This window comes from Nyctereutes procyonoides, unplaced genomic scaffold, assembly GCF_905146905.1.
Source record: "Nyctereutes procyonoides isolate TBG_1078 unplaced genomic scaffold, NYPRO_anot_genome, whole genome shotgun sequence".
Classification (NCBI taxonomy): Eukaryota; Metazoa; Chordata; class Mammalia; order Carnivora; family Canidae; genus Nyctereutes; species Nyctereutes procyonoides.
The window spans coordinates 22,074,205-22,088,380 of NW_026575133.1; the positions used below are offsets into that span (position 1 = coordinate 22,074,205).

The 14,176-nt window shown below is 53.6% G+C and overlaps 1 protein-coding gene across 2 annotated transcripts in view; it reads left to right on the top strand.

Moving 5' to 3' along the window:
• Positions 1-14,176, top strand: part of GRK5 (G protein-coupled receptor kinase 5) — a 208,632-nt gene that overhangs the window by 171,074 nt on the left and 23,382 nt on the right. For both annotated transcript variants that reach the window (XM_055346259.1, XM_055346260.1), the window contains exon 5: positions 13,254-13,354. In XM_055346259.1, coding sequence (XP_055202234.1) covers positions 13,254-13,354 — 101 coding nt within the window. The remainder of the gene's footprint in view (positions 1-13,253; positions 13,355-14,176) is intronic.

Genomic DNA, 14,176 nt, shown 5'->3' on the forward strand with positions numbered 1-14,176 from the left:
CACGGGTGAACCCTGAAAACATTACAAACAAAGTAAAAGAAGCCAGACATAAAAGGCCACACATTGTGTAATTCCACTTATACGAAATGTCAGCGTAGGCAAATCTGTCAAGACTGAAGTAGATTAGAGTTTACCAGGGGCTCATGGGAGGGAGGGATGGGGCATTACTGATTAATGGAGTGATGAGAAAATTTTGGGAAAAGGTGGTAGTGTTGGTTGTCATCATAAATATAGTTATTGCCACTGAACTGGACACTTAAAAATGGCTGAAATGGCAATTTTTCCATTATGTATATTTTACAATAAAAGAAAAAGCACAGAGAGAGAGAGTGAAGCTGAATTAACAGCCCAGTCTGTCTGATTCAGAGCCTATGATCTTTCTCCTCCACTGCATTGTCTTCTCTAAAGTTCACCAGAGACAGAGTGCCCCCCAAATCAGCTTCCCAGGTGCCACAGAAATGAGCAGGTCTGGGAGGGCAGGGGTGTGGCCTTCTGTGGGCTGTACCCACTGGCTGTGCCCTCTCGGCCCTCGCCCAGCCACTGGCCCTGTTTAGGGCAGCCCTGAGGCTTGTCTTCCACTTGGCACCATGTCATTTGCATTGTCTCACGTCGTGGTCTCCCCTGCACAGCATTTTTAACGACTGTGCAATTGTCCTTCAAATAGACACACTTATTTTTCTTCCATGACCTTTCCTGGAAAACTTACACTCTTTGCCCACAGCCTGACTTCTCCTCAGTTCATTCTGACATCCTTGAAGCTGGGGGATGTGCCATCTGGGGCTCCTCACAGCATGCCTGTCTGGGTCCCTTTCCTTTCTCGTGACCTTCCAGGTCAGAAAATTGGGTGTTCCTTTGATGCCGGTGGAGCCAGCTCCGCCTCTGATCCCCGTTCCTGCGTATGTGTATGGTATTTCCGGTCCAGCATTCCTCTTTTTAGAATGGCTGGCGTCAGAGAAATCAGTCTTAGGCTTCCTGAGGACGTAACCACCCCCCCACCCCCTATCTGCCCCCCAGATGGGCAGCCATGCTGGTCCCTGTGCTCCGCTGCCTCACGATGTGGCCTGATTGGCCCTCCCCAACCATGGGCCTTAGGCAGAGCAATGACATCGTAGGGGGTGGGGGTGGGGGTTCAGTTCAATTCCCTGGATCTTTGGAGATGCCTGCCCTTCCTTCATTCCCAAGCCCCAGGGAATGAAATCTTCACTGAAGAAAAACCTTCCAAGGCCGAGGTATTTCCAACACAATTTCAAATTGAAGCTGATTTGGAAGCCGAGGAATGGGAGGGAGGGTGTTCTGGAAGAGGGAAAGTTGGCTTGTTATGCTCTGGCCTCTCACGCACAATGAATGAGGGACACTCCCCGCCGTGAGCATCCTGCACACCAGTGCCTTTGGACCAGGCTCCCCTCGTGAGTTACCCGCACACGGCTGCGCTCACCCAGAGCACAGATTCAACAACTGGCCAGGGAAATTCACACTGATCCCGACAGTCATTGCGGCCTGCGTAAAGAGCACATCATCTCCCATCCAGTGCTCTGGGTCCCACGGGTCATGGCCAGGGATTATCAAATTGACAGAGCCCGGCTGGCCCCTCACTCCCGTCCAGGCACGTTTCGTTTTGTTAATTATCGTTTCTTGCTTTTGACGTAAAGAGTCAAGGCCTTGGGTCAGGGTCACTCGTGTATTTTCCTTTCTTTCTCATTAAAATTGCCTAGCTCTCGGGGCCCCTGGCTAAATTCTGCCGATGTTTGAAAATGTCCTCTCTCTTTCTGACCCCGAAAAATCCTTCCTCCTGATTTCTGCGAAACCACTTGAACAGCAAAGGAAATACGGGTCAAGACCCTTTAAGCCCCAATCTGCTTTTCCCTTCTTGAAGGGTTGTGGCTATTTCTCAAGGGCTGTGTTTCTCCACTTTGCTGACCTAGGAAATGTGACACTTTGTGACTTGGGGTGGCCAGGTCAGCAGGCACACCGTCCACAAGGGGCTGGAAACCCTGTGCAGAAGCAGGGCTTGCTCAGAGCACTTCCTGGCCTCAGGGCCCCTTACTCGGTCGGTGACTCCATGAGCCTGCTGTTTGGGGTCCTCAGCGCCAATCCTGACATCTTAAATTTGTCCAGAAAAGCATCAGGAAAAGAAATGATTCTAAAAAAAAAGAAAGAAAGGTTTCTCTTAGAGCCCTTGACGTCTCAGAATACATTTCGTATCCAAATGCCAAGAGCTAAAAAACAAGAGGGGTCCAACTGGTTGCTCTGCCGAACCCCCTTCCTTCTTTGGACCCTGGTCAGACCTCACCTCAGCTTCGGAGCCACCTGTGTCCAAGGAGACTGCCTCTCTTAGCTCTGCTTCTGGAGGTGAGAGGTGGCCCTGCACTCAGCCATCCTTAGTCCCTGGCAGTCACGAACTCCTTCCTGTCAGTGGCCAAGTAAGTTGGTCTCTGAGGTCCTTGGGGTGCAACTCGGGTGACCTGAGCACAGAATGGACACTCGGGAAGCCTTTGAGGCTGATGGACTAAATCAGCTGGGACCCCAGTGGGAGAAGCAGTGGGCTCTTTGCTTTCTGACTGCTCACAGAGCCTTCTCAGCTCTGCTAGCAAAGACAGCTCCCATCCCTTGCAGTGTTTTCCTGGCCTGGCAGGATAACCAGCCATCTCCAAGGTCACCCCCAAAGTGGTGCAAGAGATTATTGCCCAAAGAGTTAAGGAGATTGCCAGGGTGGTCGCATGTATCTGCGTCATAATGGGATCATGGGCCTTACAGAGGACGCAGGGTTACTTCTCACCACGTCAGGGGCTTGGCTCCTGCACCTTCTCCTCCTCCCACGGGAAGCTCTGGGGAGCCTGTGAGCTCCTCAGACTCTGGCTCTTTGGCTGTTCATCACAGAAAGATAAAGACACAGATCAGGCTCCTAAAGGCTTGGTGGCAGGCAGAAAGTGGACTCCTGGGTGTCCCTCCGTAGAAGGCCCCTCTAAGACACAGTGCTGTCTGTTAGAGACAAGGGGAGATCCAGGTTTTGTGGGGACTGAAGTCTAAATAACTTGAAGACTGTCCTCACTACAAAAAGGAAGAGAATATTAGGTACGAGAATATTTCTCAAAAATGAGAAAAGAAATCACAAACCAATAACTAGAGCCTTGGAGATTCGGGCGCTTTTTATCTGAAATCTCAGTTTAGCAGAAATGCCTCTGTAGAAATGCTTCCCCTCCTGCCGAGAGCTCTGTGTAGCTCCCAGGACTGCAAAGAAAGGGCCCCAAAGCTTAAGCTGTCTCTGCTCCAGTGAATCGCTTCTGATTGGAGCCTGTGCCCACCCTGATGGGAAGCGGTAAGCTCCCTTAGAACTTGAAAGAGGCACAATGAGAAGTGTCATTTTTGGCCTCTACGCCAACAACCTCTGGCCACCAGCTGCCTGTCCAGCCTTGTGTCTCTGCCCAGTAGGCCTGCATCTTTCTGTCCACTCATCAGGCTGACCACGGGGACACTCCGGGAAGAGTTGGGGATGTTTTGGCTGAGAGCTAGAGGATATAGACACCAGGCCTATGAGTGGAGGGAGCCCCAGCCCCATGATACGCTGCTCACAAGCATATGTCTGGCCTATTTTATTTTTTCCCTGTGGCCAAGAAAACAAAACCTGACTTTGTCTTTTGATTCTGTTCTTATTTGGGGCTCGTGGATTGTGTCTCCTGCCTGGCCATGGTCGGAGAGAGGAACTGCTCTAGACGGACAGAGTACACGGCAGTGGCTTTTCCACATGGCACTGAAGGTTTTGATTAAAAAGGTGGAAGAATGGTGCTTTTTCTTCCTGTCAGCCAGACCTTAAACCAAGCCTCGAGTGAGGAAACTCTGTCCAAGGCTGCCGTTCAGTAAACTCCCTCCTTTGTCTTATGGTCGTGATTGTACAAGCAGGTTTCGTTTCAAGCCAGGATTGGGGGTTGAAGTGATCCCTACTTTGCCTACCTCCTGCCAGTCCCAGTTCTCATCCCTAGAGTCAGGCGGGCTGGGCTGAGTTAGTTCACAGAACTCAGAACCAGCCAGCGTGAGGGATGATGGAGAGGAAAAAGCAAGGAGAGAGGAAGCCTCCAGTGGTTTGGGTGCCGTCTGGCAGGTCCTCCTAGTCACCTACCTGCCCTAGCTCCTAATTTTATAGGTAGTGAATTGGTCTGGATTATTGGTGGCAAGTGGCAGATACTTAACTCCCAGTTGCTTGAAGGAATTTATTGGAGGGCTGGGGATATGATGAAATGAAACTGGAGAGAGCCAGCAGCTGTACATGGGCTGAGGAACCCTGCAGTTCCAGGCTCTCCCCCCAGCCTCCAGCCCCAAGTTCATGCCTAAGGCAGCCACTCCAGCCAGTTGTAGCTAAGAATGTCCCAAAGAACTCTGGCCCAGTTGTCACAAAGTTAGGGTAGACCAGATGACCTCATGAGGGTACTTCTGATGACCAAGACACCCATGCTCTCCACTTCCTTCTTCTCTGCTATGAGTGTGAATGTATGCACACACATTTATTCAGCAGATACGTTGAGCACCTACTTTGTGCCATCATCAGTTCATTTCAGCAAAGCAGAGAGATCCCAGGTTTTAGAGCTAGGCAGGCCTGGATTTGAATCTCAGGTCCACCTTTTACCAACTATTCTGTCTAGGAGCATGTATGGAGTACTAACCACTCACCATGCATCATACCCAGTTCTGAGGAGATGAGAATAGATGACTTTTCTGCCTTTCAAAAAGCTGTCTGGAGCTCAGTTTCCACATCTGCAACCCTGTATCAACGAGCCCTGCCATATGGCCTTGTTCTGGGGAACAACAGAAATATAAATTTGTGGAAAACTCAGTAACTATCAGGCCGGCCCCCCTCCCAGGCGCCCACAACCACCTCTGGCCTCAGCTCCTGCTGAGTCCTGAGTCCCACGCCTGCCCCCGCCCACAGCCAGGCCCTGGCAGCTCTGTGTGCAGGGCTTCCCGCGGCTGACGCAGATCCCCTCGCGAAGGGTCAAGGAGTGGCCAGGGTATGGCTATGGGAGTGTCCCTCCCCTGTTCCTGTCCTGGAAAAGAAATGGGAAATGGAGGTGGCCCCCCAAGAAACAGCTGCCTCCACCCTGGTATGGGCCAAACAGACAAACCTCTAAGCAGCCCTTTTGGGAAGGCAGGGGGCCCTCCAGAACCCCTTTTCCCGCTCAGCTTTTCCTGAAAGCTGAGTCTGTCCACATTGGGAAATTGCAAATAGTTTACATGGGGAATGTCAGCTGCCCACATATGAAAATATACACATCATTAAGCCCTAAGTGCTTGCGTCTGGAGATAGAGCGGACGGTCTCCTGGGCTGACCTTTTGTTCACTGATGCAACTGCTGCTAATGAGCATGGAGCCCCTCAGTGGGATGTTTTCATATGTTGAAACAAAGCATATGTTGGCCATTAGCCTGCATGTGTGTGTGTGCGCACGTGTGTGCGTGCTTGTGTGGTACGTTCGACAACACTATACAAATAGTGTTTACCCAAACATGCAGAGTTCATTTCATCTCGTTATCCAGCCCCCATGAGCCTCCAAAACCAAAGTCACATCCTCCTCACGAGATCTGACAAGGACTGGCATTCTTGGAGGACATGGTGGTGCTTAAGGATAAGGCTCTCTGACCAGGTTGCCCAGGTTTCAATCCTGTCTTTGCTCCCATGCTAGCTATGTGACTTTGGGCAAGTCACTTAACTTCTCTGAGCTTATTTCTGTATCTCTAAAATGGAGATTATAATAACTAAAATCTACCTTTAGAGGATTAAAAAAGACAACCCCATGTAAAGCTTCTAGGACTTAACATATAGTAGGGGCTCAAGAATTGGCTGTGATGGTGATGGTGACGGTGACACCTGTGCTGGGAGATGGGATTGGGTGGAAGGTCTTACCTGCTCAGAAAATTGACTTGGATGAGGTTGTATTGGAAGTGGGTCCTGAAGACTGAGTGGAATTTGGACATGGCTTGGGGCAGAAAGGGCTTCTTCCAAGCAAATGAGCAAAGGTCCAGCAGCTGGAGAGCTAGAGTTTCCCAGGAAGTGACAAGTATGGGATGAACATCTATGAGCAGAAGGCAGAAGGGAGAAGCAGGTTGAGAAGGGCATTTGGGACCAGGGCCAAGAAGGCTGTGGGCTTTGTCCTTTGGAGTGGAGACCATCTGTGTTGTGTGGTATGGAAAAACTCCCTTGGTGGCCAAGTAGTAACGGGTGAGAGAAGAGAATTCTTGAATGCAGGGCATTGAGGTGGGGATGGAGGGGGGGGGGATGGGAGAGCTACTGGGCTTAGTGTTGCTGTATATACATGTCTCATCTGTGAGTGGGGACAAGCTGGATTTGAAGAGGCCAACAAGACCAAAGCTATGTCCTTCCCTAAAATTGGCTAAGGACACCTGGTTCAGGGCCAGGGCAGCTTAGATCCACTCAGCCCTGCCATGGGGCCCCTTCAAGTATTACCCCTGGCTGTACCACGGGCCACAGTGTGACCTTGGAGGGGTCCCCTTCCTTCTCGGCCCCTTGTCTCAGTGAACCCCATCTGTGCCATGAGTGGTTGAACCAGCTGGGCCCTGATGGGTCTTTACGGGAGAGCCCTCTGTGATTGTTTCTTCCTGCTCCACCCCAGGTCCTGAATCTGTGAACAAGTATAGGGTATGTGTTTCCAGAAGGCTCTGAGGGTGACCCCAGGGGCACTTCAGGATTATTGATGGCTACTAAGGAGGTGTGGGAGGTGGCTCTGAAGAGCCTTTCACAGCCCAACCATGCCTCCATCCTTTAGTGCCTCCAGAGACACCAGCCGCATATAGCTGATCCCTCCTCCAGCCTGCCATCTTTCAGCAAGAGACTTGGAAGCCAGGAGATGCTTCAGGAGCAAGGTTTTCAGACATGTGGAGTTCCTCACTCACAAGGGACATAACGCCCCTTCCTGCTGCCAATCATCTCAGTGCAGAGGGAGACAGCAGTGCCCCGGGGTGCGGGGGCAGATGCAGCAGGGCCCTCACGATGCCACCCCTGGGCTAACGACTCAGCAGTCCGTGAGAACCAGGCTCACAGAAATGGCAGCTCGCCGTGTCAGCTGTTCCTCCTTATTGAACATCTTCTAGATGAGTCCTTCTCTCTTTACACACCCCCTCCCTGCTTTCACCGGCCTCTTGGCCTTAGCCCTTGCCACCCTGGCCTCCTCCACCTGTGTAAATCCGACGTCTCCCCCAAGGTCCAGCACTTGCCTCCCCTCCCAAGCTGATTTCTCATTTTTCCCCTCAACTGTTATTGCAAAGGCTGCGCTCCTCAGTCTGAGATGAATCACTTGGTAATTATTTCAGGTGTGCCATCTGGCCTCCTCGCTCGGAGGCCGGGGAGGCTGGCCCACCGGTGGGGTGTGCGCAGTGAAGCGCGGTGAGGGGCTCAATAGCGCCACCTGTGGGTAGAACCGGGCCGGCCGAGGCTGGGTGGCCTGGCCTGTGGGGGCAGAGCTGGCCTTGGACTGTCGCCTGTCCTGAGGCATCGGAGTCTCTGCTGTGAAGTCAGTGATCGTGGGCGTCGGAGCACCTGAGAGGCAGAGCCTTGGGCTGGGCGGACGACCAGCACCTGCTTCCTGGGTTGAGAACCAAGTAAAGCATCATGGGGTGGCTTGCTGCCCAGGCCAGGCTGCTGCCCTCCTCACCACCATCCATCCCTCCTGCCACAGTCCCTGAAATACCCAGCATCGTCCCGCTTCAGGTCCCACAGAAGGGCCCTTGGGAAGCTACAGATCTAGCCCGGGAGGGGTGGGGCCTTGAGCCATCACCACACCAAGAGGCACTGCGGCAGCTCGAGCTTCCCTGTAGGTAGTTAGCCAGGACGTCACCAGACCAAGCACGGGGGCACTCTCGATGCACTGCAAATGCAGAGGGTTATAAATACAGTTTCAGGCGTAGTCCTTGCAGGTTGGCTCTTCCATCCAATCAGATCTCCCCCTCCCCACCTCCATCTCTACGCGCCCCCTCCCATGCCCCCATCCTCTGCTTTACAGTTAGTTACCTTCTCTTTAGAAATCCTGAGGCCTCCAGGCCATCGATTCATTGCTGGTCATCAATATTGTGCCTGAGTATTGCAGAGGTTACTGTTTTTTGATGGAATGGAGGGCAAAAGGGGTCTGGCTTAGACCAGCCACATGTCAGAATTTAGGGTCATAGGCAGGCAATGGGGGCAGCGTGAGAACGTACTGGGTTGGAGGGAGGGACAAAAGGGAGAAGAGGGGCTGACCGCCCCTGCTGCATCCACTTCTTCCTTCCCTGTGTGACAAGTGGCATGAGGGACTCTGCTCACTGTGCTGTGGAGCCCAGAAAAATACCTGTGCAGCCTCCATGTCTCACTGCCTAAAGTTGTGCCTGCTGGTAACATGGACAGCAGGAGCTACTGTATCCCTAGCACCTGAGATGTCAGCATCAGGAACAGCAGAGAGTGAGTCTGGGCCACCAGGGAAGGAGGTAAAAAAGAGCAGATATTCTGAGAGATTCTGAGAGGGCGTTACAGCCCGGCACGCCTGGGCTGTCTGTCCTACCAGCTGCGAATGCCAGCTGCCCGTCCCCAGCCAGGTGAGGGCCCAAGTTCCTCTGGTACAGGAGATGGATTTAAGGTCAGCATCTCATTCCAGAGAGGGGACGTGGAGCAGGTTCTTTCCCCTGTGAGTGAAGGCACACACTCACGGACAGTGGATAAAGCTTTAACGCCCCCTTTGCTCCCCAGCAGCTCTGGGGGGAAGTGGTGGAGAGGAGCCTTAGCCAAAGAGGGGAGCAGGTGCAGATTCGTGCTCCAGCTGTGATCTCAGGGGCAAGGCAGGGGCTCCCTGCAGCCTGCAGTTCCTCAAGGAAGCCAAGGTCTGTCTTGTCAGTCTGGCTCAAGGGGAGAGAGCAGCCCCCAGCAGGCAGAGCTGTGTCCCCAAGGCCGTGTCTCCGAGGCACGTGTTGCTGTCTTAAGCTGTCCCAGGAGTTGGTCATAGAGCAATCCTTAAGAGCATCTGGGGGTCCTCTTCACTGTCAGCAGAGTGGACTGTCTGGCCGGGCTGGGTTGAGCACATCGAGGTTGGCCAGCTGGTTAGCTTCCGTGCCCCAGACCATCAGGAGGCCACGTATTCATGGCGGGGCCTCGAGCACAGAAACTCGGTCCCTCCTCTCGGTCCCACCGAGAGCTAATTCCACATATTTCGAGGGAAACATGGTGCCTAAATTCACACTGTGGTATTAAAAGTCAAGGCCTGCTGTCTGGAACTACTTGAGGAGATCATCTGGTGACCAAAGAAATGAAGTGTCACTTCAAAGTACTGCTGGCCTGAGAGGGTCCCAGGCCCCAGGGGAATTTGTAGCAGAGACCTCCACCAAGACCTGTTCTCCTGGCCGCTTTCAGCCCTGCCAATATCTAAGGGCCTATAGGGCATTTTTTGTTTGATTAGAAATTAGGGAGATGTCTTTAACACAGAGGATGGTCCCCAGCCTTCTCCCCACCCTGACCCTCTGCTTCACCCCAGAGGGACAGCTCCTGCTACAAAGAGCCACAGTGCTAACCACAGTTCTCCTGGCTCTCCTCAGCCTTCTCGCAGTGGGGGTGACACTCCTGTCCGGAGCCCACCTGGCCCCAAGGATACAGCCCTCCCTTCCCTGGCCCACCTCACAGGCCTCCTGGGACCAGAAGGGATTTGCTTCCTGGAATGAGATCTGAAACCATGGAATTTTGCCTTCCAGCTGCAGGGGATGGATTGCAGCAGGCTGTGGTTGTGCGGAGCCCAGAGGGCTCTCAGTGTCGGGGGACACTATCTTCCACGATGTATTAGACCTCGCACCCAGGCTAGGAAGAGCCTTCCTCATTGGTCTCCCTTGGAAGCCGACTTCTCTGAACCCGAGGGAAAGGATCAATACCTTCCAATTCCACTGATGCAAGTTGCAAACGTCCCCTGGACAGTTGTTCCTCTCACCCTCCTGGCAAGTTTGGGTTTCAGTTCCCAGCTTAAACTGGCCAACAGCTTCTTATTCCCGTACTGGCAGAGGCGTTACTCTCTGGAGTCACTTGAAAGGGGGTTTGGTTGGAAACGCTTAATCTCTTCATGTTGAGCCAGAGACTGAGCTTAAACCCATGGTCGTCAAACCAAACGCACTACTACCCACTCATTAACTCCTATTAGGGCTTTGACCGTGGGCAGCGTCCCCAGAGCCCTCCCGCCAACCCACCCCAGAGAATGAGAGTGGTGTGACTCCCTGCACATAGCTGGATCATGTCTAGACCCTGGGCAGCCCCTCCCATCAGCTGAGAAGGAAGCAGAGTATGGTCCTCCGTGGGAAGGCCCGGGAGGGCTGGAGGTCTGAGCCCAAATTCTGCTTTGCCTCTGACTCTGTCCTCCAGGGTCTTTCCCTGGTGACCCCGCCCTGTAATGATTTCCTTCTCTGAATCAGGCTCATTGCCCTGAACGGCTTCATCTTTCATTTCAGTTCTTCCTGCCTCCGCTGGAGGGATGCACCTTGCCCTGCTCACCCTGGGGGCAGAGGGGCTCCTGGGAGACAGGGAGTGCATGAGAAGGGCACAGGTGGCCCAGACACCCCACCACCTTCAACCAAACTCACTCCAGACCCACCCACCCCACCTGTGTTCACATCCCCTTACTGGCTGGGTGACCTCGGACAAATGACTGAACCTTTCTGGACTTGTTTCCTCATCTGTGAGATGAGCATTATAATAGTATTTACCTTGTGGAGCCATGATGAAGATTAGATGAAATGATGCATATAAAATATTTCTCACAATGCCTGGCCATAGTTGGCCTTCAGCAGAGGCAAATTAGTGCTACCCATTGGTTTTAAATAGTCTATAGATAAATTCCATTTGGAGGAGGAAAAAAGTTTGCTGGTTACAAAAAAAAGGGGCAGGGGGTTTTGAGAGCCACCGAGTTTCAGTGGGCCCCTTTCATACATCACCACATCTAGCCTCGAGAGGCCAGAGAACTTCCCATTAGGATGTTACCTGATTTCTGTACTTCCTGTCTTACTGGAGAAAAAGTGCTTGGGAGTCAGGCCACATGGGCTTCACCTTTAACACCCCCTCAATGTGCCTAGCATCAGGTTCGGCCCACTTTGGGTGGGTGGGGGGGCCTCCCTGGGTGGAGTCTGATGACAAAACAGTCGTGCAACTGAATGCATACAGGTGAGCAACCCAGGTGCCTCTTCTGAGGTCCAAGAAGTGGGGGTTTCTCCCCACAACCTCCCCACCCAGCATCTCTGTTTGGTCTTTGCTGACTCCTCCCAGATTCAAGTCACATCCTGGCTCAACACATTGTCTCATGTCACCCCTTAACATACGTACAGTGGGCAGCAGTTCTGGGCCAGGCACTGGGCCCTTCAAACCAAGGTAGCGTGGCCGTCCGCTCTCGTGAAGCAAATTTGCCCACGGCTAGGTTTGTTCTAGTATTAGGTTGCTCTAAAGTAGTCCAGAGTCACTGATCTCCAAGAGATTCAGCTGTCAGAATTCCTAAGAAAGTCCCCCAAGTCTTAGAAGCAAAGACCCCAACCATCAGTTCTGGGAGGATCTGCAGGGCATCTCTGCAGCAGCTTCTTTGTGTAACAGAGGAGGAGATGGAGGCACCCAATGGCCCCAGAGGGTGGATCAGTGCTCGGCGGCTCCAGTTTCTTGTTCTGGGGCTTCTTCTGCAACGTCAAGTTATCTCTACAAAAGGAGGATCAGTTGCTCAGAAGTCGGTGCTCCACAGGTTGCTCTTCTGCAGTCTCTCTCATCAAGGTTTTTAGTCTGTGGAGGGAGGAACGGAGGGTGGAAGGGAGCCACCACCACCTAGGGTTGGTGATGGTCAACAAGCCTGTTGTGTGGCATAATTGGGTGAGCCAGTGGCATTTACCTTCACCCTGGCTGCCCCTGAGGCCCAATCCAGGGGGGACAGAGCCTAAGAGAGAAGAAAGACGGAAGGAACTCAGGAACGCTCAGGCTTTCAGAACCATGATGAATAGAAAGTGAGCCACCGATTTCATTCACTGGGGTCCTGCTGCTGCAGGTGCCCCTGCCACCACCACAGATGACGAGCCTAAGAGAGAAGAAAGACGGAAGGAACTCAGGAACGCTCAGGCTTTCAGAACCATGATGAATAGAAAGTGAGCCACCGATTTCATTCACTGGGGTCCTGCTGCTGCAGGTGCCCCTGCCACCACCACAGATGACGCCCAGTGGGCTTAGCAGGGAAATCCGCTCCATAGTCCCATCTCAGTAGCTGAAAGGAAAAAAGCAAGCCTTTCAGATTTCAGCATCTTTGGAGGAGAAAGATACATCTACATCCCATCTCTCTGAGCCCACTGCTGGCAATGTACTCAGCCCTGTAATTTATTAAAAACCCACCTGGTGGCCCAGCTGGTGGTGGAGGGTGAATGGTCGGAGGAAGGGGGCAGGTGAGCTGGCTTCTGGAGGTCCCAGCGCCTTCCTAGAGGTGGCCTTCCGAGAGGTGCTGCTCCCGGGCAGGAAACTCTCTGAACCGTCCTTTCAAGCTTGAAACACCCACGCCGCAGCTTCGCAATAAAGAAGGAAATGACAGTAATGATGTTCACTGCACGCTTCTACCAAGTGCCACGGTCTGGGCCACATGCCTGACCCAAAGGTTTCACTGATTCACTCTGGGAGAGACTGTTATTCCTGAATATCTTCCTGGTAACAGGGGGCTGAGTCCAGACCAAGGTGCCACAGCTGCAAGTAGCAGATCTGGGCCTCGATCCCATCTGTCAGTGAAAGCTGTGCCCACTGAGCACCCCTCCCTTGCTGCTGAGCTGTCCTTTTGTTGGCCCTTCTCCCCCTTCCAGACCCTTTCGTGCAAGACCTGGAAGCTAGGCAGGTGTTCTCCTTGCCCTCTGAGCAGACAGGCCGAGCATGGGAAGGGGCATCTGCAGGCTCCCGGGGGGGGGGGGGGGCTGGCTGACCAACCAGTCCACATTGTGCAGCTCCATGCACTCATCTTGTTTGGGCCTGACCACAAGCCCAGGACACAGTGACATGGTTCTCAGTGCTGCAGATGAGGGCAGCAAGGCTTAGAAGAACCAAGTAACCTCCATGAGGTCGCACAGACTGGATACGGCCAAGCCAGAAACGCAGCCCTAAGTCTGGGCTTGTTTGCTGCCTTCTGGCCCAGCCACTTCTGCGCACCTCTGAACACGGCCTGGGGCCCAGGGCCTGGAGGGGGCAGGAGGGAGAGGTGGTGCCCCGCATTGGCCCCCCACTGACAGTCCTCTTCTATTCTTCCAGTCCCCCGTTTTCGTTGCCCAGGTTGGCCAGGACCTGGTCTCCCAGACGGAGAAGAAGCTCCTGCAGAGGCCCTCCAAGGAACTCTTCTCTGCCTGTGCGCAGTAAGTGCTCCTCCCTGTCCAGGCCCGGCCTCAGGCCCTTCCCCTCCGCAGCCACAGAGGCTCCGGAGAGAGCCTGCCCCTGCCCTCCACCTGGAGCGCCGGGCACCGGGGCAGGTCTTCCGTGCCCGGGGGCCCCAGCCAAGCCACCCAGCTGTTTGTATACTTCTTAGGAAGGGAAAAGATACCAAAGTGCCAAGTCCAAAGAAAACATCTGCCTCAAAGGGTGTTGAAAGCAAGTGGCTCTCCAGGCTGTTGAGACAGAGGAATGTGCAAAAACTTGACCCTGTCTGGGTGGTTTGGGAGCCCTTCCCAGGCCCCCAGCCCCCACTGCTGCCACCGGCCAGAGACGAGTAGCACTGCTGCAGGAAGGGGGCTACGGGGCTGCCTCTCAGCCACATCCCATTGCCTTGTCCACAGGCCGTACAGTGATCCTAATGGAATATGAGACCAGTTGGTGGATGTGCTGCTGGCTGGACACCAGTTAAGCCCCCACCTGTCCCTCGAACATATACTGTGAAGGCGTGAGCCACTAGGCACACACACGTGCATGTGCCCACACAGGTACCATTCCCCGTAAGCTGATGCATGCACACAAAAACCTTTTAGAACCTGATTGCCCCACACGGCTGGATGAGTCTGGGGCTTGCTGTGTGCCCTCGTTCAGCCTCTGCACCACAGACAGCTGGGCACCTGCTGTGTGCCTGGCACAGTGGTAGGTGCTGGAGGGTACCACAGTGAGCAAGAACACAGTCTCCGCTTTCACAGAGCTTAACAGCCAGGCGGGGAAGACGTGAAAACCAGTGCCCCTGTGCCCTGTGGGAA